Raw genomic sequence first — 21,643 nt, 5'->3', positions numbered from 1 at the left:
CAAGTTTCAGCTTAGTGTGCTGTTCTTTGTGCAATTAAAGAGATCAGGCTCCCTGTGCTACCTGATGTTGTTTCAGGTCTTCCCTGTGTCCATGGCAGCCTATGTCTCTTAGCTTGCTCTGTAATGAGAGACGACAATGCTAGTCCAGATCCACAGGGAAACATCACAGAAAACAACGTGCTAACTGGTACCTGTATTGTGTGCCTCTGTGGTGGGGCTGGGCACAGTCAGAGAGGCTGAATCATCCTTCTGACTTGTCCTGCTGCAGGACATCCTCCTGGGTTTCAGGTTAGCTCTCTGCCCTCTCCTTCTTTTCTGCATATAAAGTCCCCATACAGGAAAAGTATTGCTTATGCATCTCCCATACTGTTTGGTCTGCCTCCTCCCTGGAATTAACACCCTGTAAATGTGGGCACATGAGATATCTCCTGAGTGATGCTAGACAAAAAAGGCTAAAATCTTGCTGTCTATAGATTTATGGATTCATTTACTAGTATGCAAGGCAGTATGTAAGGTAAAATTGGGAAACTCTGAAATCCAGATAACACAGGCCACTGTTAAACAAATTGGTAGTAATATAATACTCTTCTGAGGCTTTCTTAGTCCTAGAAACAATGCCACAGTGTGACTTTTCTTGGGTAGGAGCAAATTATCACTGCCCAGCATAGGAGGAGGACAGCAGAAAAAGCACAGACTTTGCTCCTGACCTCTTTATCTGATCCATGCAGGCACCTGCCAAAATGCTGCCCTGACAGGTAAGCACTGCGGTGGATGAAGTGCGGATGAGAAACTACGCTGTGATGGCAACGGTATGTATCCTAGAGCAGGCTCATGCTGCTGAGTTTTTAATAAGGCCCCAAACCACCAACAGTTCAGTAAAGCATCGTTTCACTGATAGTCATCTTAGACCAAAACAGTGTCAAAAATACCCGGGGGCCTTGCTCTCCAGTGAATCCTGCCTTCGAGATAACCCAAAGAGAGTGCAGAGTGGATACAAAATTCAATCATTCTGCTTCAGAAAATGTAATACACACTTCTCCATGTCTGAATGTCAATGCGCACGTGTAATGCGGTGGAGAACCAGGATTGAATGGTTTTATGGTTGATACTTAAAATGCACACATAGAGCAGAGTTTAAATTGCTCCCTTCACTGACACGCAAGTAATAAACCTCACAGAAACCAGCAGACACAAGACCAATACTGTGTGAATCTATCAAAGATCCATCGCACTGAGCACTTTCCATGGGTTGCATTTTTAATATTCATAGGTTGGAAAATTGGCAGCTGTTTGAGACAAGAGAAGTTTCAGCCATTCAATAAATTATAAGACACTTCCTATAAATTGATAGCAATTATTTCTTGTAGCAGCACACATAGGGGCAGGAGTCCGAAAAATTTAGCAAGCACAATAGGCTAACTTCTGATCTTCTTTTTACAGCTAATACACTTCCCCTGGTGAATCTGTAGATAATGTTGATCAAAGTAGAGCTAGCAGTTTATACCCTCCTTGCAGGCAATGCAGTAGTGTTTTCCTATCTTTACCCTTACAACCACTAACATCTTATGTAAATGCAAACAATTGACCTACACACACAGTGGCCCAGGTTGCCCTTTTTGCTCTGATTTATTAGGCCGATACTTATTTATAGAGCTGGTAGTTAGGAATAGTGTCTTATTGTCTTTATTATTATGATATTCAGTGGGAAGCTATTGCAAAAGAATGATATTTACACCTTACAGAATGGGAAATCAAATTCCTTACCTTTTATTGTCTCACTCTATCCCTTAAAGTTTTAGAAAGCTTTGGGGTATGGCAATATATCCATACATGGAAAGATTTATTTAATCCAGCCCGGTTTTCACTATGAGGGCACAGTAGCAATGTAACTGCATTTTATTATGCCTACCATACAACAGCGCCTTCCTTCATCAATCAGGTAGGCAGGAACCGGAATCAATATTCAGGAATTGTTTACCTGCTTTCATCAGTTCACATGAGGAGAGACGAGAACTAAGTTGCCAGTGCTACCCTAATCTGGAAGTAGAAGTCCAAAGTCTTTAGCCTTGTGAGTCATAAATTCCTATCTCTTTTTGTCCCCTGTAATTCCTACAGTAGCTCTCCAGCAAAGTTGTCCTCATACTTTGGATCAGACCCAAGGAATGGAAAAATTCTCCAGTGCATCAAGGACCTGAAATCAGGTTTTTCCCGGTGGTGCTTTTGACCCAATTTGGAGTGACTGCTATCAGTACTTGTACTTCCCCTCGTGTCCCTGCGTTGCTGGGGATTCCTTGTATAAAAGTAGAGTATACAGCACACTCTGACCATCAACCATGTAGTGATTAGATAAAAAAAGCAAACACAAATCTGAGCTATTTTACCTGCTCAGATGAATGGAATGTGCAAAATCATTCAGATGATCTGGGCACCCTACAAGGACAGCCTCGAGGAGTACCATGTGGCAATTTCTCTTCTGCTTTCAAACCAGGGATTTATACCTCTGTGCTCTTCATTTTCAGGCGATATCAGCAATACTGACATCACTGGTAGGCAAAATGTAACACACTACTTTGGGATTAATAATCTGATTAATTGAATAATTTTTGAGCAATAAATGGGTTTTAAACTGCAGGATGTGACATAAGCCTTGACTGCTGTTGTTGAGTTATGAACTCAGTCCTGTCTCGTCAGATACTTCTTAGGGAGAGGTAATGTTGAATTTCAAGAGAATAACTGGATACAATTTTCATGTCATTCTTATTATAAAGCTAGTCTGCTTCTAAAGCCTCCTTAAAGTAAACAGTTGATCCTCAGCATTGACAGTCTGGGAACAGAACGTAATAATGTTTGAAAAAGTGATTAGCTAATAGCTTTGGTGAAAATAACATGTTTCATTATGTCATTTGCTCCAGCATCAGCAACTTTCAGGATACAATTTCCTCCACTTCATCAGGATCTCTAAAGCATTATTTCAAACTCTGGCTGTGCTAGTCATTTCAATTGTTTATATGCTTTTACAAGAGCCCAAAGGTGAAAAGCTGGCATTATATTCATGCTGCACTGACATCAAGCAAAAATACTTATTCATTCAAAGATGGCCTAGAGGAAAATACATGTTATAAATCTGACAAGACCATTTCTATGCAGGAATACAGAAAAAATAAAATGTGATGATGTATGTGTATGTGTTGTCTTAGGAATATTGAGGGGAAAACTATCATTTAAATGCTGTGATCAGCAGCTCCTGCTCCCTGCCCTACCTTTGACTTGCTGTCTGCAGAGAAGAGGCAGGTCACAGTGGGGTACCAGCTGAGGAGGAAGAGTGCAGTTCTTAAACACTGGTCTTGAAGATGAAAGAGGCAATAGGCAAAGAGAAAGAAGAGAGAGGAGAAAGAGAACACTCGCCTGGCAGCTTGTTCCTTGTACTGTCAAAATACAAGAAAATTCCCTGTTCTTTCTCAGTTTCCAAACCAGTCCTAATGGAAAGGAGGAATGGAGTAAAAAGTTTTAAGAAGAACTGGAAATCAGGATCAAGCATGGTACAATGGAAAATGTTAGTGGGACTTAGAGGACTTTATTAGATAGCAATACATCCTACATGAAGGATCCTGATAAAAAAGAAAGGTCATTCAAGATATAAATGTAAGTTTAGACAGGCAAAAGCTGGTAGAAGAAGAGAGGATATTCATGGGTATAGACAGTGAGAAAGAAAGAAGAATGCTACCTCATGTGTAAGTAGGATAATAAGATGGAAAACATGAATAGACAGTGGCAAAGAGAGACAGTAGGAATCCACGGTAAGTATACAGTCTTCTGAGAGAAAGAAAAGATGCCAAGCAAAAAGACACAGAAAAGAGAGAGAAAGCAGAGGGAGATGGGGGCTGCAATTCTCCAGAGGGAGAGGGAGCAGGCAGCAAGCTACCTTGAACGGGACTGCTTGAGGGAGTAGAAAGTGAGAAATAGGGCACAGAAAAGGAGCTGATAGGGACAGAATAGAAAAAAGACCTGAAGGACAAGGTAAAAAACCAAGGAGGCCAGAAAAGGAGAAGAAAGCAAGAAGGGGCTGGCACCACCAGGACCGTGGGGCTAGCATCCGTTAGGGTGGATGCTTGTGAGAAATGAAGGTGGGAAAAAACTCACAGAGACAGAAAGGAGGGCCAGAAGAGACTAAGAAAAAACCCCCAGGTATCAGACCAATGCAGGACCAAAAAGGGGATGACCACAGAGATTTAATGACCCAGTGTAAGGCTGAGCTGCACTGTCAGCAAAGGTACCCTGCTCCCTGCCACATCAGGGCTTTAACTGCAGGTGGAAACCACCTGCTGCACCACCAAATAAAGCAATGCAACACAAGCAACATGGCAAAGGACTGGCACAGAGCTGGTGATCAATAAAAAAAGGGCAAGCACAGCATCCAGAAAGTGCATAACTGAGGAGATGATGTACATCTAGCATCAATATTACCCGTTAGCATCAGTAAATTGCTGCTTGCTTCCCTCTTTGCCGATTGATTTTACTAATCCTGCCCTCAGATTAAAAAACTTATTTCAGGTGATCTTTTGAAAACGACTGCTCTTGCATGGTTTTGGGTGGAAGAAGTACAAAAAGTGACAGGAATCACAGACAGAAAAGGGAACAAACCAGCCTGGCTTCAGTGGCCACCGCAGCCTGAAACGAAGAGCACGGATAAGTGCTGCCTCCTAACTAATTACACAACCAGCACTAGCAGAGATGATCGGACCAGTGAAGAGGAGGCTCCCGACTGCACCAAACCCCGCAGTGCTGAGCCCGGCCACCCTAAAGCCGGCGTGAAGCTTCATGGAGGCTTGCAGTTTATGTAACGCCAACCATGCATCCTTTGGGGATGTCAGCTCTGGGAAGCATCCGCTCCATCAGCTGCCACCGCAGCACTCCCGGGGCACCCCATAGCCCGGGAAGGACGCTTCTGTTTTCTTTCCTCCCGCCCTAAACCATCCCTGTTTTTCCTAAAACAAAATAAAAAAAAAAATTAAAAGAATCCCTAAATCCAAGCATCTGACGGAGCACTTCCCGGGCTGCCGGCACGGTGACCACAAAGCGGGAGGCCAAAGGCGCGTCCCCCCGCCCCTCTCCCCGGCGCCCGGCTCACCTTGAACGACATCCTGCACATCGCAGCGCCCCGCCTCCGCGCTGCTCCGCGCTGCTCCGCGCAGCTCCGCGCCGATCCGCGCCGATCCGCGCCCCGGGGCTGCGCGGGGCCGGGGCGGGGCGCGGCGCGGGGCCGGCGCCTCCCTCCCGCATGCCTTTATGCTCACGAGTTTCTGGCTGTTATTCCTCTTTAAAGGTGGTGGGGGTTTTTTGGTTTTTTTTGTTTTTTTTGCGGGGAGGGCAGCGTTAGGGTTGTTATTGTTATTATCATTAGTGGTGGTGTTATTATTAATCGGTGGGCACGGCTCCCCCGCAGCCACCCGCACCCCCCGCTCCAGCAGCATCATCCCAAAAGCAAGACCCCACGGGGGGAACCCACACTGCTCAGCCCCATACTGTTCAGACCTATAGATCGGGCCCCCGCCGCTCCGAAATAGCACTGAAATGGTCTGAAACCCAGGCACCCCCACCCCAGCCCGGGTCTCCTCACGGAGCTAATGCCACCCCCATGGCAGCTCTTTTGCGTTTCACAGCCTTTTCCCTTCCTATCTAGGAAAAAACTGTCAAAAGGTATCGTTGTGAGTATACCCACGCTGCAGCCGCACAAGCATGTGAGGGTGAGCGTTCCCTCACCTTGCACGTATCCAGCTGTCACCAACACTATCTCCCGTGGGTGATGCGCTGTCATTAGGAAGACAGTAAATTCTTAAGGGCTTAATTTTAAGCCTTTAAAAATGAGCAACCATAAAGCCAATGCATGTCCTGTTTCGCCTGGCTGCCGCAGATTTCTTTCAAAGTCTGTGCGATATAAAGTAAGCAAAACAGGGCATGCTCCGGTGGGAGATTCCCAAATTTCTTTGCTATTGTTGGTTTAAACTGAGCCCTTAGGGATTTTCTTCTTTTGATGTGCACACATAAATCCCATGCATGAGAAAATTACGCGTGTGCATTGAGAGAAAATACTCGCACTAAGATCCAAATAGTTCATTCTACAAAACTGCAATTGGAGGATTTTCTGCAGGTTTTTTTCCTGAGGCAATATTCATCTGTGCATACAGTAAAACAAACCGTAGGCAAGCAGATGAAAGCTGCTAATAGCATAAGCTCATCTCAGAATGCATGGCCTGGTATGAACCTCACCTTAATTACTGAGAAGATCATACAAACATGGATGACCATTCTGATTTTTTCTTAAACTTAAAAATACTGAATAAACTCAGTAGATTGCATAGTTAAGAGTCATCCTTGCTCTGATTCAGTTGTACAGTGATGCTTGCCCACTGACAGAGGAAAATATTACTAATCTGTACACACTCCCTGCCTCACCCCTGGAAAATCCCTGCATTTATTCAATCTATTGTGAATAACATGCCCATCTTTTCACATTCGTCAGCCAAAATGTTAAATATTTAGACAAAGAAAAAACAAAGAATTCTCTGGATGAACGGCAACAAAGGAGACTAACACAGTACACGTTTTTTTGGGTCTGTATTTATTTTAGATGTCAAGGGACAAATTTTGAAGTGCCTTTCTTAATTTGCCCACAAAATCTGAAACTGCACCTCTTTGCAGTTGCACATGGTTTCTTGTGATTTTGCTGTTTTCATATTCAGGTGCAATAATTTGTCAGAACTGTTGAATACAGAAATACATATATAAGGTATGTTCTTTTTTGGTGACCCTTTGAAAGTTTATCCCAGAAAGCATTTAGAAACTATCTTTTTTGGTGCATGTCTCTCTCTATTGTTACACTCAAAATCTTCTTTATGGGCAAAGAGGAAACACACCTCATATATATATAAAACCAAGAATTTATAATTAGTATAACTGAATCTTAGCAGTCTAATCCCAGAATCATTACTAGAGCAGATATAATTATTGCAGAAAAAGAAAAAAAGTCTATGCAGAAAAAAAATCAATATTCCTAATACTACCGTTAAAACTTATACACACTTCCTAGTTTTTACTCCTTTTCTTTATATTGTCCTCGCCCTTCCCCTGCTCTGCTGGGTCCTAAAGTTGGTGGTTTCATTCTGGTGGTGGTGGCTTGGGATGTTACGGTGAGCTGTCAGCATCTGGAGTTGGTCGCTGCAGGGAATATGAGTTGATGTCGATGGCTTCTTTTTCCTCCCTCTAGGACCCAGATAGGGTCATTTTATATGTTTGCTAACACACTTTTACATCTTGTTCTTTCTTCACTGGTCTTCACAGCTCCACATTACAACCAAACGTAGTACACATGGTGTCTTTTATGTTTGTTAGATATTACTTTTTAGTTCCTTTTGTTATCCTTAAATCCAGTTTTGTCCAGCTCCAGCTCTGCATTTTTGTACCTGACTATTGGCGAGTTGTTTATAGCTGTGGGGTCACCAGTCCCAAGCTTGTGTCCCACCTCTTATCATCCCATGCCCATGCTCAGGTACCCTGCACCCTGTGTCGCCACTTCTCAGTCACACCAGGTCTGCATTCCTCTGCGCTGCATCGTTATGTTAGCGTAGTAAAGCCATAGTGGTACTATACAAAGGTAAACAAAAGTAAAACAAATTACTCATAGACGCTTGGTCAATTAGATAAACTGCTGTTAGAGCTAAACCATGTAAAACAAAGTTGAGAGGAGGTCAACAGAGCAAGTCTGACAAGCCTCAGTCCTGAGGCCTTGCAAACTCAGTGCCTGTTACTAGCAGTGGGAATACTGTATTTTAGGGCTATGTGGTTACGCTACCCACATCTCCCCTGTTCTTGATTCTTGGCAGGATATTTAAGATTGCAAGATATTTGAACTGGTTGGGATTTGTTACCTGTTTGGCAGAATTCACCAGCAGGGCAGCAGGTTGCATTCCCACCACCTAATATTTCATCACAGTGATTATTTCAAATATCCTGAGTCATGTTGCTTTGTACAAATCTGAAGGATATCTAAAATGAATTGGTGGAACAAATGAAACCATTGCCTTTAAAAGGTGATCCAACGATGCTGTGTAAGTCACAGACAAACCTCACCTAAGCCAAAACAGTTCAGGCACAGCTATATATGGAGAACTAAAAAAGTGGCACAAATTTTGGGTTAGCCAAAACATTCATTTGGAGATCTTGATCCGAATATCTACAAGTTTTTATGCAAACACATACATTCATTTCTATTTGCTTTAAGAAATAGTGAGCAACAAGCAAGTACACGTTTAGAAGTGTCAGTGAAGAGCAATATAAGTTTGCTTGCTGTGTATGTAAACGGATAAATATATTTCAGCAGAGTATGGCGGTTACTGTATGTTCTGTAACTTCAGTGAGGTCTGACACTGGATTCTGCCCCCTTCTTGAGAATCTATTGCTAAATTTGACTGCCATCTTCTAGACTCCAGAGCTCTTTACTGCAGAGTGTATCACACCCTGCATCTGTATAACTCAGGAGATACTGCACTGTCAAATACATTTCTGCACTAACTTTTCTCATTTTCTCACTTTTCTCATGTATGTCCTTAGTGTTGATGCACTTGCTTCCAATATCACCTGTATAAAGACCATTGATGGGAGCCTGTGACATTTATTCTCTGACTGTAACTTATTTTTTTCTAAAGTTTTACAGAAGGTGGAGATCTTACTATAATGTTATTGATTTCGGCTGTATCTGCATTGTCTTCTTTCCTGGGGCATTTGCTTCCATGAACATTTAGTTATTTAAATATTTAAAAAATGTAAATAGGTTTGTATGCTTTTCCAGAAATAAATTACTTTATCCAAAGATTAAAAAGAAAAGGTAATTTAAAATGTAAATCAGAGCAATCTTCAGCAGTTTCAGTTACAAATTTTGAAGCCTGATTTTACCCAGACAACAATAGTAATATCCCTGGCTAATGTGAAGAAGAAATTGTATTTCCATTTTACTAAGGTATAAATCCTCTTTACTACTCTAGTTTTCTCTGCATAATTTAAAAATCCTTGATCATTGCCTTTTAGAGGACTGCTGTGTGTTTCTGCCTGTGGCCTCCTGTGTGGGCCTGGGCAAGCCTTTTGTGCGAAAATCTTCAAAAATGGCCTCTCACTTTGGCTTTCTTACATTCTCTTACCTTGTAACTCAAAACGCAGACACTCAGGACAAAGGCTACTTTTGCCAGCATCAGCCTATGGTTTTTGCACATCAGTTTTTGTCAGCAAGATTCAATATCAGCACACAATAAGACAGCAGCTCTGAAACTTCTTTCTCTTTCCCTGATCTTTGGACCCTTTATGTTGCTAAAATCACTCTTAATCTTGGCTAAAGCCTGCACTGCACTGTGGAGTGAACCAAGTTGGCCAGCTCGGACACCACCAGCAGTTCTGCTGTGGCAGCATGGAGGTCTATGTAGGCCAATGAGTCCAACTGCTTGGCTAGCTAAATTAGTTCACACTGATCTCTCTGGGGATGTCTACATTAGTGTTTTAGTCTGGATCAGGAGCATGCTTCTGAAGTGAATCTCCCAGTTGTCTCCCTTTGCTGTGCTGTTGTTCTCATTGTGGAGGGATCTTGCTCTATGCAAACTGGATCCATTTCTGAACTAAACTCGAAGAATTTCTCCAGGAGCAGACTTAGTGGACTGCAGCTGCAAATGGGTAATCATGTCCTGGGACTGAATGACAGCCAGTCTGAATTAAAAAAAACACACAAACCAAACATGAAATGGGTACAAATGTAGACTTTGGGCCCTCAGCACCAACTCTTTGCTCTACAGGTCCGCTCCTGTTAGTCTGCACTACTCGCAAATGTAGACGACCTGTGTTGTGCAAAGTAGATTGCTACTGCTACCATAGCTAGCTTAGATATCTCTACACTGCAATGCAGTCTTCAGTGTAGAAAAAATACCTAATAATAAGCTGGCTGGTATAGCCATGTTGACCTACCCTCCTGCCTGAAAAGTAGACAAAGCCTTGGGCCACCGCTCCTTCCCCAAGCCCTGTGCGTGTTCTCTCATCCAGTGAGGATCTGGGAAGTCTCGTTATTTGCCCAGGACTTACAGATGTCCCGCAGTACCTACAAATGGGCCACAAAACATCTGGAAATCTGCCTGCCCACTGTGATTTACTGTAGACTTCATGTACACGTGCTCCATCAACCCTCTACATGAACTCAACATTTTCAGGGTGCACTATGCATAGGCAAATTCATGGTACAGAGCATGCAAAATAAAGATGATACTTTCCAAGCATGCTGTATCTACTAAGCACAGCTTGTGTCATCAGCTTGTACCTGTGCAACAAGAATGATACACCCCAGAGTGCCTGGGCATGCCCATCCTCTGCCTGAGAGTATTAATCATTCCTAATCCAGCATGCTATACTACCTGGGAGTATTCTTCTGCCCAAAGGGAATCCTCAGCTGCTTCTTGGCTGCAACTTTTAATGCCGTTTGGCTCCTTCAGAGGCACTTAGGGTTGAATATCTCGGCTTCCTTCTTTAAATGAGAATAGCACTGCTCATCTCATGTGAAACACTTGAACAACCACAGATATAACCGGCTGTGTGTCTCAGATGGATTTTTGCTTATGTAATTAACTAACCTTTGTTTGCAAAATTCTAGGACATTATGAGGTGAATATTAATTCCAGTGCAATATATTATTGTTATTCCAACTGTCTTTCAATATATTTTTAGACAACTACTCTTAAAAAGAGGAATAGTGACAGAACTGAGAGGTGTTTCTAAATCAGTTCGGCAAACTGATATTTTATTTCCAGCATTCACTTGTGTGTACGAAGAGTCTTAAATCATGAAAGCGCCAGTACACATCCATCAATGTGTCACTGTGAAAATGCATAGGCACACAGACATGCTAGGTGCCTCACAGCCTTGCTACTGAGGTGGTATGTAATCCCCTAACTTAATCTATTTATGAACAAAAAAGATGCTGTTCTTTTCAAGCTAAAATGTTATTCTTGCTAGCACTCTGTGGAAAAAGATTTCAATAACATAACCTCAGGAAGAGCTGATACTTGAGACACTGAAATTACATACAATACAATCCCACTATCCAATGACAACTCCTAGGATTAACTCATAGCATTGCATCAGGTTAATTCATGCTGTAATGTCTTTCCAATATATTTGCACCCTCTTTTATGAGACCTATTTCAGGCTTTGGGAAGCACTTATGTGTGATTCTTTAAGGAATCTTACCTGGTTTTGTTGATTTCTTTGTTGTAGAAGCTAATTTAATTTGAAAATGGAATATTGCAAAATTCAGAGAAAATTAATCTAATAGATTGAGTGACTGTCAATTTTATAACTACCAGAAACACTATAGTCTTCAATTCAACTTGTGTACTGAGCTTTTCATGTAAAGAACTTTTTTTTTTTTTAAAGTCATACTTGTATCTCTGTTATACAGGTGGTAATGCCTAGGTAAGGGAAACTGAGCAATTTTTTCCAAGATCACATAGCATGCTCATAGAAGCTTTGGGACTAGAGTCTGCACTTGGCTGAAACATAAACTTCTGAAGAATATAATTGGCATGTATTCCATGTAACATATTGTAACTCATTCAGTCCCAAAGCCAAATTCTAGTCGCACAGTGCTCTCTACTTGTTGTCTCCACTGAGTATATAGCTCAGGCTTCTTAACTAGAGTCCTTCTTTGTGCCAGAGAAACAAATAATCTGCTATGTACCTTTAAGAAAGTTGTGTACTGTAAAGAAACCACAAATTCACATTACAGCTCTTCTGCTAACATCCATCGTTAACTCTGTCTCCGTAAGTAGGCAATGCAAGGTCTCTCATGAGCCTAGCCTAAGACATACATTTCATTCCCAGTACTCCATGGAAAAGTGTAACAGCTAGAAGCTCCTATCCCTTAAATAGCACTGCCCTTGGAAAAAAAATGTGCTGTTTCTACCTTTCTCCAAGAGATACAGCAGAGGTCTTCTTTGCTTAATAGTTTGAGTTCCAGCCGCTTTGAGCTGTATAACACGAACCTTTGTGGGACACAGCAACCCATTCTGACCAGCTTTCATGATATCCACTCAAACGCAGAGCTTCCCATGAGAGCTTTTCCTATGACACTTGACCGCGCTGCCTTCATTGCCATCCTCAACCAGCTTCCATTTAAGAGTTGGTAACAGATTTTAGTAATCTGGAAAGTAAGTCTGTGAAGTGCTGGCAAAAAGAGGTTCCTCCCAATGCCTGTCCCACATGCTGAATAAGTGCTACCAATTATTCCTTTCACACAGGTGATGGAGCTCGGGGCTGAAGCTTTAAACGTTCATGCTGAATTCAGACTCTGATGAGTACCTCTGCAGAGAATGATGCTCTGAAGAGTGGAAGAAATGAATGGTTGGTCTGTCTTTTCCAGAGTTACAGCAAGTCAGTATATCTTTAAACAGTTTATCTTTATTAATTTATTTCATTATAAAAGAAGCAGAGCAGTCATTTAAGATATGCCTGAGTTTAAATCATGAAAACAATAGGAAGACTGTAGCAATATTCTTCCAGTTAATGCTGAAATGGTGGGATCTTTCCAGCATGTTATTAGTTTTCTAAAATATATTGTATCTTTTGCATTACCTGAAGTTGCTACTTTTACTAGACTGAGAAGTCTTGAAGTTTGCATTATGACTGTACTGGTGAAATTTGTGAAATACTAAAATTTTAAAACAATTAAAGTAAAGCTTAGCTTCTTACAGTGTAAGATCATAATTAATCTACTTCTTTCCTTTCCAAAAAAAGACAGAAATCATAAATGCCCTGCAAATAAACTGTCTTATGATTGTGCACTGTTAGTTAATTTAAATTTTTCTTGTTCAAGAAAATGTATTTAAATCATCAGCAGTATCTTCAATAAAGCAGTCTATAAAACAAAAGATTTTCCATCTGGCCTATAATTTACATTAATCTTTCCCTTGCTAAACTGTAGCATAACCAGCTACATGGGCTGTTTCTTGTTTCTATAATATTTACAAAAATACAGGCCTATTTTACTAAAACTAGTCTACAGAGAATGTACTTTGAGTTACTCTTTATTTTGGGAGATACTCTCGGAAATGAATAGTGATAATAAGAGAAATACTAAAAATTACTTTAGAAAAAAATCCTGCAGACTTCTCAGGAAAACTGTACCAAATATTTGTGTATCCTATAAACCTTTTAAAAATAGAATGGAGAATTTACAAAACTGGACCTGAAAAAGGAGAAGTTTATCTAATAATAGAAATAGTTTACCCAACACATTCATAACTGTATGCATTCATCCTTCTAGGGAGCTGTTACCTTGAATCTTTCTTTTCACTCCATGGTCCTTTTGCTGAGGCCTCCTATGATATCAAATTTCATGTCAAATTTGCTGGTATAAGCTGGTGTAAAGACATCTAGCTGCTAGGAACCACACGAGTGTTATTAACTTCCTTCACGTGGACCTTCAAACTGATGCCTGGGCTAGTGACCTAGGAATCAGACAGAAGTTAGCATTGTACTTGAATAAGTAGTACAGAATAATCTCCACAAATTGTCATTTGAGTGTTTCAGTGAATTTGCTCTTTTGTTTCCTCTTTTCCATTTGTTCCCAGCAAATTAATGCTTTTAGCCACAGAGACTAAGTGACATGTCAAGGAAGTCAAAGAAAGGACTACAACTACCATCCAAGACCAATTTCCAGTCCAGTATAAGCACCAGCACACCATCTTCACTTTAGTGCAAATGCCTTTCAGCCATCAAACAGCTGAACTTAAACACCTCTATGTTAGCATCTGTACAGGTACATCATGCTTTAAAATTTTTCATCCTTCCCCTCCCAGTCTTGGAATATTGCTCTCCTGAAGTTTTATTGCTTTAAGATAGAGTGTACAGACTGAGTGTATGTTTTCTTCATCTATCATTTCCTTTTCCTTTCCCTGCTTATCCTCTGTATATGTTGATTTTATGACTCAGTCTGAATTTAACTGTTTACCTATTTTCCATCTGCTCAGCCAGAGAGAAGCCAGTGAGCCTGAGTTCAGGTGCTTTGGGTTTACAGGCTTTCTAATTCCACACGTGGCACTTAACTGACACTGATACTGGTGCAGATAATGAGAATGGCCGTCTGAGTCCATGGGGAATCTAAACTTGATGGGCAGTGAAGCTCTCGAAATATAAAGGCGTATTCAAACAAAATCATGCCGTGGCCATTCTTCCCAGCTATTGCTTGTATATTATTGTATATAACTCTACTGTGGGAGGTGATGTGGGTCTGAGAACATACGTATTGCATGAGTGGGAGAACAATGCGTGTTATATCCCATATGGTACTATGGGTAGGAAAACCAACAGATTATCTAGGGTTTGCTGGTTTTTTCCCACAGAATATAACTGACTCCTATTCTTGTAAGTGGAAGTTTTGCATAACTAAGATAGAAAAAACCTAAATATAAGAAATTGGGCCAAATTCTAGTTATCATCCCAAGCCTAAGTATACACATGTGTTAAAGGGACACACACCTCATTAGCGCTGCACAAGAACCACAAAACTGCTCTGTATTTAGCATAGAAGATGCATCTGTTAGAATTCTTAGTTACATTTGTTGCCTTATACTCAGCTGGAATAAACCAATATAACACTGGACTCTCCTCAGTTTATACTGCTGAAGGTCTGGCTTCCTACCACATTTAAACATAAGGTTCTATTTAAAACTTAAGAACTTGATGAGACTATGGTCAGGCTAGAGCTGAAGTTGAAGTAAACCTGAGGCACCGTCTAAATTTGTGACAGCAACACTACCTAAAAATACAAAAACCTTGCTGGAAACAGATCCCAGAAAAAGCATTGCCTTATTAATAGAGATCAGATCATAGAAAATTCTTGCAGAGAAAACTATGAAACTCAGATGCCAATCTAATCTAACCAATGGTTTGAAAGTCTGTTAAGAACAGCAGTTTACCAAGAAGTGGTTTCCATGAGGAGCTGCTCAGTGTACTGTGGCAATGAGACTGTGCATAGCTGTTTTCCCCAATTATGATGACCAAAGCAGCAATAATACCACCGATGTCAGCAAATAAAAAAAGAGGATGTGAAAAATATGAGAGTAAACATTTTATTTTTCTCCAGATGTTTGACTGACGAGTCATCGGGTACTGACCAAAGGGAGAACATGCTTCTTCACAAAGAATCAGGCATTATATGACCAAGACTTGTTTTCTTCTTTTTGAACTTTAAGTCCATGAGCAACTGTATTAAAGAGTACAGAAAGCCAAGAATAAAAAGGAAATCCATTAAGAAGCAAAAAAATAAAGTGGATGTATTTTAATGTTGCCCATTAGGAAGTTTCTTCAAGTAAGATACATCAGGCTCTGTAGTCAACACAGTGGATGATCTTAAAGGTCTTTTCCAACCTAAATGATTCTATGATTCTAAGTCATGAGTGCTCGCTAGGAAGATGTTTGTAGCTAGAACATTTCGAGAGAGACCAAAAGATATAAAAAATTGCACTTAACGTGTCATGGACTTGGAAAAGGCTCTGATGTAGTTTGTTACTAGCTGTGCAGTCTGCCAAAGGCGTGCATTCAGACACCATGCATCAGAGGAGTGCAGCAGTACTGAGAGGCAGTTCAGTAAGCAAGTCACCTCTTACATCAAGGATCACTACTTAGCCTATCTCTATTCAAAACTGTAATGACTGGCCTCATGCAGAGGGTTAAGGAACAAATCATTAACTTTTCCTATTATGTTATGCAGCAAAGACAAAGATGATATATCTAGAACAATCAAGAGCTACTTTAGAAGATGGTAGTTTGAGTCAGCCAAAATAGATGAGATGCTTCACTGAGAAAGACAATGAGAAACCAGCGAGATTAGATGGTATTATTTTAAGTCTATACAAGAGTGTAATGGTTCAGGGTTGAGCAATAATGAGAATGTGGCTGCAGATGTTGCAATTTACCTTGAGAGCCCTTGGAAAGTGAGAGAATTCATAGTGGTTTTCTGTTAGAAGAATATGTCAAGTAAATTTAGGAAGCAAAACGTGCAGGAAAATCTTGGTACATGAAATTTCTGGCTGACAGAAGAAAAGACAGACCTGATATTAGGCTGTAGAGGGATGCTAACTAAAATGGCAGCTACTAAACTACCATGCAACAAGCACAGTTGCGTGGTACTGCAACATTATGCAGACACCCAGTCATGAAAAAGCTGAAAGAGCATCAACTGAGATACCTGAATCATGTGAGATGATAGGACAGAGAAAAGAGAGGCTCCATCTGGATGGATAATAAGATCTAGCAGGCACAGTACAAGGACATTCAGAAAAAGATGGTCTATGAAGAAAGATGGCATCATCCTAGTGTGTACATCCAGAAAGAAACAGGTGAAAGAAACAAGAAAAAATAAATCAAACAAAAGGACAAGACAAAAGTGCTGTTCTGAATAATTGAGTTCTGGATTACACTAAGCATCTAAACTGTTTCTGCTGACAGAACTGCATTTTAGACCTTGGTTCTAGCTTCTGTGTGCCTCAGTGTTCCAATTACAAAGAGGATAATTTCTCTTTTTCAAAGTGATATGGTAGGGTCCTCAAGTATTGTGGTACAAGAAATTTCTGCAAGACGAAAAAGATATTTTCATCAGAAAAGCGGAGACCAAAATGATCTTAACAGAATGCATCTTTCCTGATGAAATGCAGTAAAGACATAGGACTTGCCAGCACATAAATGCACACTGCACCATTTTGCTGTTAAACCAGAGTGTGTGCAAGTAACCTTTTTTTAGACTAGGTGTACTGCAAAAAGCTTTTAGTAAAACTAATGAAAGTTTACTTACAGACACAAACTGAATAATAATCATGCATAAGCATTTGTGACAGGATGTGATAAATGCCTTATTTCCTTGATAAAAGTAGGGACCCTAATCTGAGCTTGAAATGTTCTGGTTTGGTATTTACACTCTAGGCTACAGATGTGCTTAACTGATTGTAATTTTGAAGGAGTGAAGAGAGCTCCAATACTTTGCAGGAAGACTCTTCCACAGACTAAATCCTTAGGACTGGCTTCAACATAAATACCAGATATGAAACTTTTATGGGGGGACAAGATGCACAATTTAATGATCACTTTAATGATCTTTAATGATCACTGAGTAGAGACTCAGATCGAACTAATCTGAGAGACTTTCTAGCTACCTGTTAGCATATTGGTTCATTATTATCTCAAAGAAAGAGCGAATTCCCACATCACCCAGCGTGGCAACGTAGGATGGTGAATGTGGTGCCTGCACAGGAATCAGAGGTTTTGTTCCCACCTTTTCCACTGACCTGCTGTGCAGCTCACGTAGCACAGTTCACAAGTCCTCCTCCATGCTAGCTTTGCTCTCTCTTAAGTTCTGGGGTACTTGGTGCCACCTTCCACTTTCTCTGGTAACTTATATGAAGTAGGAGCTAAATATTACCACTAGTATTACTCACTGAGACTATTTTTTTATGATCTCATTTTCACTGCAAGTTTCTGGTTGGTGAGCTGAATATGCCAAGTCCTAAATATGTTATGAAATGGCAGGATGAGATGAGAGGTGCTATACTGCACATATCAGTACGAGAATGAAACAGAAATTCTATCAGAAAGGCTATTTTGGAGCAAATATTCTTGACTTGAAATTTTAAATCCATTCTTAAATGAACCTCTTTTAAAATAGAAAGCACGAACACAAAGAATTATCTATAATCATAGTAGTGTAAATGCCTACTAATGTAACATAATCTGTGTATGTTAAAAGAATACAGATCTGGAAATACTGTCAATTGCCTACATTTATTCAATAAAGGGCTCGACATCTCTCAAGTAACAAAGTCTACTCCTTGCAGGCAGGAAGAAACAGGGAAAGCAAACTGTATAAAGACTGAAGGAAAAAGGAGGAGAGGATTTACTGGGAGGTAAAAAGGCAGATAGCTGGAGAAAAATGTTTTCTGCAGAGGGCCACTGTCTTATAAATGCTGATTGCTGAGAGCTGCCAGCTAATAAATTCTTAGCTGTGTTTCTGGAACCTGTAATTACAACAAAACATGACATGAGGGGAAGATGAAGTATCATCCCATGAATTATTGACATTGACCTTTTTACAGGATGAAGTTCTACGCTAGACAGGGTGAGCCAAAGCTCGATGAAGTCAGTAAGTGCTTTTCTGTGGGTCTCTGCTGGCTTTGGCTTTGGCTTAAAATAGATTAAAAAAGAGAGATACGGAGTTTATAAATTCGGAGAGTTGCATTCAAAAAAAAACTTTCTCACTCCTCTGTTCTCCTTACTCTACCCTTCCTTCCTGTGGTCCTAAAGCCCTGCAGAAGCCAGGCTAGACTCGTGCCTGCACATGGTTATACTGCAGTCTGCACAATGCTATCGGAACAGGAGGACCAATCTGCTAGACAATTTCTATCTGCTAGTGACAGGCCACTGTCATCTCCACAATACACCCACAGTCCTGCTCCTGTCTCCTTCCTCACATACATGATTCACTCTGGCTTTACATAACTCCAGCGTCTCTGCATAAAATTTTTGGTCGCTTAGACTTTTTATAGAAATCAAGTTATTGAGTACCCATATTGGGAATGCTGCTATAAACATTTTTTTTCCAACTGCTTTGAGGCAAAGGCAAAAGCTGTCATAACATTTTTCCTAAAATCTGTCCACATCTTTAGGTATCTCTAGAGATTTTTCAAGAACATCTAGAAGGTGGCAAGTTAGTCTCCATTTCTAGAAAACACACTGAATAAAAAAAGCTTGTTTGGTGTAATGGTTTAACAAAAGGACAGAAAAATCACCCAGAAGGCCAACAAAATATTTTAAAATCTAGCTATACATTAAGCAAAATGCACATATTTTTATGAAGAAGGGAACAGGAAGATTTCTTCCTCTCTTTTTCTATCTGGTAGGCTAATTTTCTGAATGTTTGCAAAGTTTCATCCGTGTTTTTGACTTTTAGGAAACAGATCCAAGAACATGTCATTATTTTACTAAAGTATTAGGTTCTTGCTCATGTAAGCCATGCTTTCTCATGTGATACTTCCCAGTAAGTTCACTGATACTCCCTGTTTGAGAAAGGACATCTCTCATGAGCAAGGGCTGCCTTTTGTGCTGTGCAACCTACCAGACAGCTTACAAGAAACTTCTCTTGAATGTGAGATTACAAAGGATCTCCTGCAGCTGGATTCCTTACCTGAACTACCCACAAAACTATGCCAGAAAAATTTGTCAGGTATTACTCTGCACCAATGCAGTCAAAGAAAATTTGGAGCAGATTCTAGTAGAGACAGTATTTCGCTCTCCACCTCAAATTCTTAGTTTAGGCACTTATTTTCTATACTTTCACAGTACATCCTGTGATTTTTTTTAAAGCTTCATCAAATGTATTTGAATCACCTGGTTTATGTTCTGCTTATTCTTATTCTAGGCTTATGCTTTTCAGAAAACCCTTCCCAAGTGTTTATTCTGGAGACCAGGGACAGAGGTGCAGAAGAAGCGTTCAAAACTCAGAACATGGAAGTGCTGCTTATAATCCCCACACATGGAGAGGCAGGGCTCTGTACAAGAAATGTGTCCAAACTAACTAAAGGTTATTTCTTTTGCAGTTATTTCAATTTGAAGCATTCCTAGCAAAAGATGCCTTGTCATTAAAATCAGCAATCCCACCACTGGAGTCCAATTTGTAGGAACGTACAGGATAACTGGAGTAAACTAATTTCCCCAAATGTTGTGACAGACAGTAAGTTTCTTTCTGGTTAAAGAGGAGAAAATCTTTCATGGCTTGTTGGATATATACAGAGGCAACATCTTTCAGAGACTGCTAACTGAATGTCCAGCCTGGAGAGAATCTACTACTCTGAAAGAGATCGTGATGATTTTGTAATCTTAGTAATTGTAATCTTCATCGGTTCCTCTTAATATTGTACTTTATAATGGATTTCCCTTAAAGTACCCAAACATTTCTTTTCTACCAGGAACATGCTCTGCTCAGCTTTTATTCAATTTGATTTAATTCCTCTAACAATAAAGAGGACAAGGATGCTCAGCAAGTTAACGGACAGCAGGTCTTTGTAAGAGCTTGCTTGCTGTGGACTTAAAGGCCACTTACCTCAGATACTTCCAGATCTCCATTTGTAAAAACTGATATACTCCAAATGTCTGAGGACTTAACAGGTTTTCAAGAAATAGGTTGAAAAGACCAGTGGATATTCTATCTGATAATGGGGCATTTTGTTTAATGGAACATTTGAAGATGGTGTTGCTTTTTTGTACTCAAACCTCTCCTAGTTTTTATGAAGTACAAACTATTGTAAGAAGTGACATGATGGGCATGTGCAATAAGATAATTTCCTTTCCACAATGTCACAGTTGGAAAAGGAGAGTATTTTAAGCTGTTCTAGAAATTGAAAACATTTATGGATAGAATAGCCAAATCTGATATATTTAAATTGGCAGCATGCTACATGTATGAAAGCCAACTTTTACTATGGAGGACACAAAAATTGTCTCCTACAGATATGTCTCTATAGTGTGCTAAAGCCATAGTGGCACAAAACCAAGGGTGGCGATATTTTCTTGTGGACAAAATCCATAGCTTGCGGCTGGTGCTTCCTGAAACAGTATACCAGGGATCTCCTTTGCTAGTGCTGTATGGCATGTAGCAAAGCCCTCATAAAGTTATGAAATACTTTGCTACTCACATGAATCACTATTCAAATATTGGAGGTATGTGTATCTAGCCATATCTTTGTGCCTGAATCCAGCAAATTTTATTAAGAGAACTGGGCACTGGATGTGTGAGTGTGTGTGTGGTTGGAAAAGTGAACAGGTATGAAACTTAGGATAGCAATGCCATTAAGCAGTGCAACTCCTGATACAGATGACATGGTTCTTAGGCGTCCTTCTCCCACCCCAACTTCCCCACCAGCTTCTGTGTTATCCAGAGCCCGTGCCAAATACCTGGTCTAGTGGAAGCTATCCCTGACCATGGCAAGGGGGTGGAACTAGATGATCCTTCAGGTTCCTTCCTACCTAAACCCTTCTGTGATTCTATGAAAATGACAGGAAGTTCATTGTCTGCCCTGGATGAGCAGGAACACCCATTTCACAAGGAGACGACAGCACTGGGTGTGCATTGCAGCGTGGTGGCCTGGGCTGCACTGTTTCCAGCAGCCTCAGAGCACTGAAAATAGCAAGAGGAGTTGTGATTTTCCACAGCACAGTTACGCAGGCTGTCTTCCCAAGGACCTGCAGATAGAAGCAGGGTACACCTTGTGTGGAGATAGCCTTGCGCAAGGAGAAAGCTGGCAAACCTTGATTTTACTGCCCATATGTGACAGGACGGGTCACGGCTTACGAGCGTGGGATGCCCTGAGATTTCTTCACGCTCCGTTAAAAATATTAAGCCGGACACTTACCGAGGAAGGGGAGGATGAGAAAGCTCCAGCTGAGCCGTGGGGTGGTGGTGGTGCGGGGGGTGTGTCGCCTCTCGGCATGCCCGCGGAGCTGGGCGTCAGGGCACACACCTGGGGCAACCCCCCCGGCCCGGAGACCCTTCCTTCCTCCTTCCCTTCCCTTC

General features: G+C 40.8%; 1 protein-coding gene across 1 annotated transcript in view; it reads right to left on the bottom strand.

Moving 5' to 3' along the window:
- ANKRD29 (ankyrin repeat domain 29) overlaps positions 1-5,244 on the bottom strand; it is a 34,338-nt gene extending 29,094 nt beyond the window's left edge. The window contains exon 1 of the mRNA XM_072852624.1: positions 5,129-5,244. Coding sequence (XP_072708725.1) covers positions 5,129-5,149 — 21 coding nt within the window. The 5' untranslated portion in view covers positions 5,150-5,244. The remainder of the gene's footprint in view (positions 1-5,128) is intronic.
- Positions 5,245-21,643: the final 16,399 nt, after the last annotated feature.

The sequence above is a fragment of the Ciconia boyciana genome, chromosome 2 (genome assembly GCF_034638445.1).
Source record: "Ciconia boyciana chromosome 2, ASM3463844v1, whole genome shotgun sequence".
NCBI lineage: Eukaryota > Metazoa > Chordata > Aves > Ciconiiformes > Ciconiidae > Ciconia > Ciconia boyciana.
This window is presented reverse-complemented; position numbering and strand designations above follow the sequence as displayed.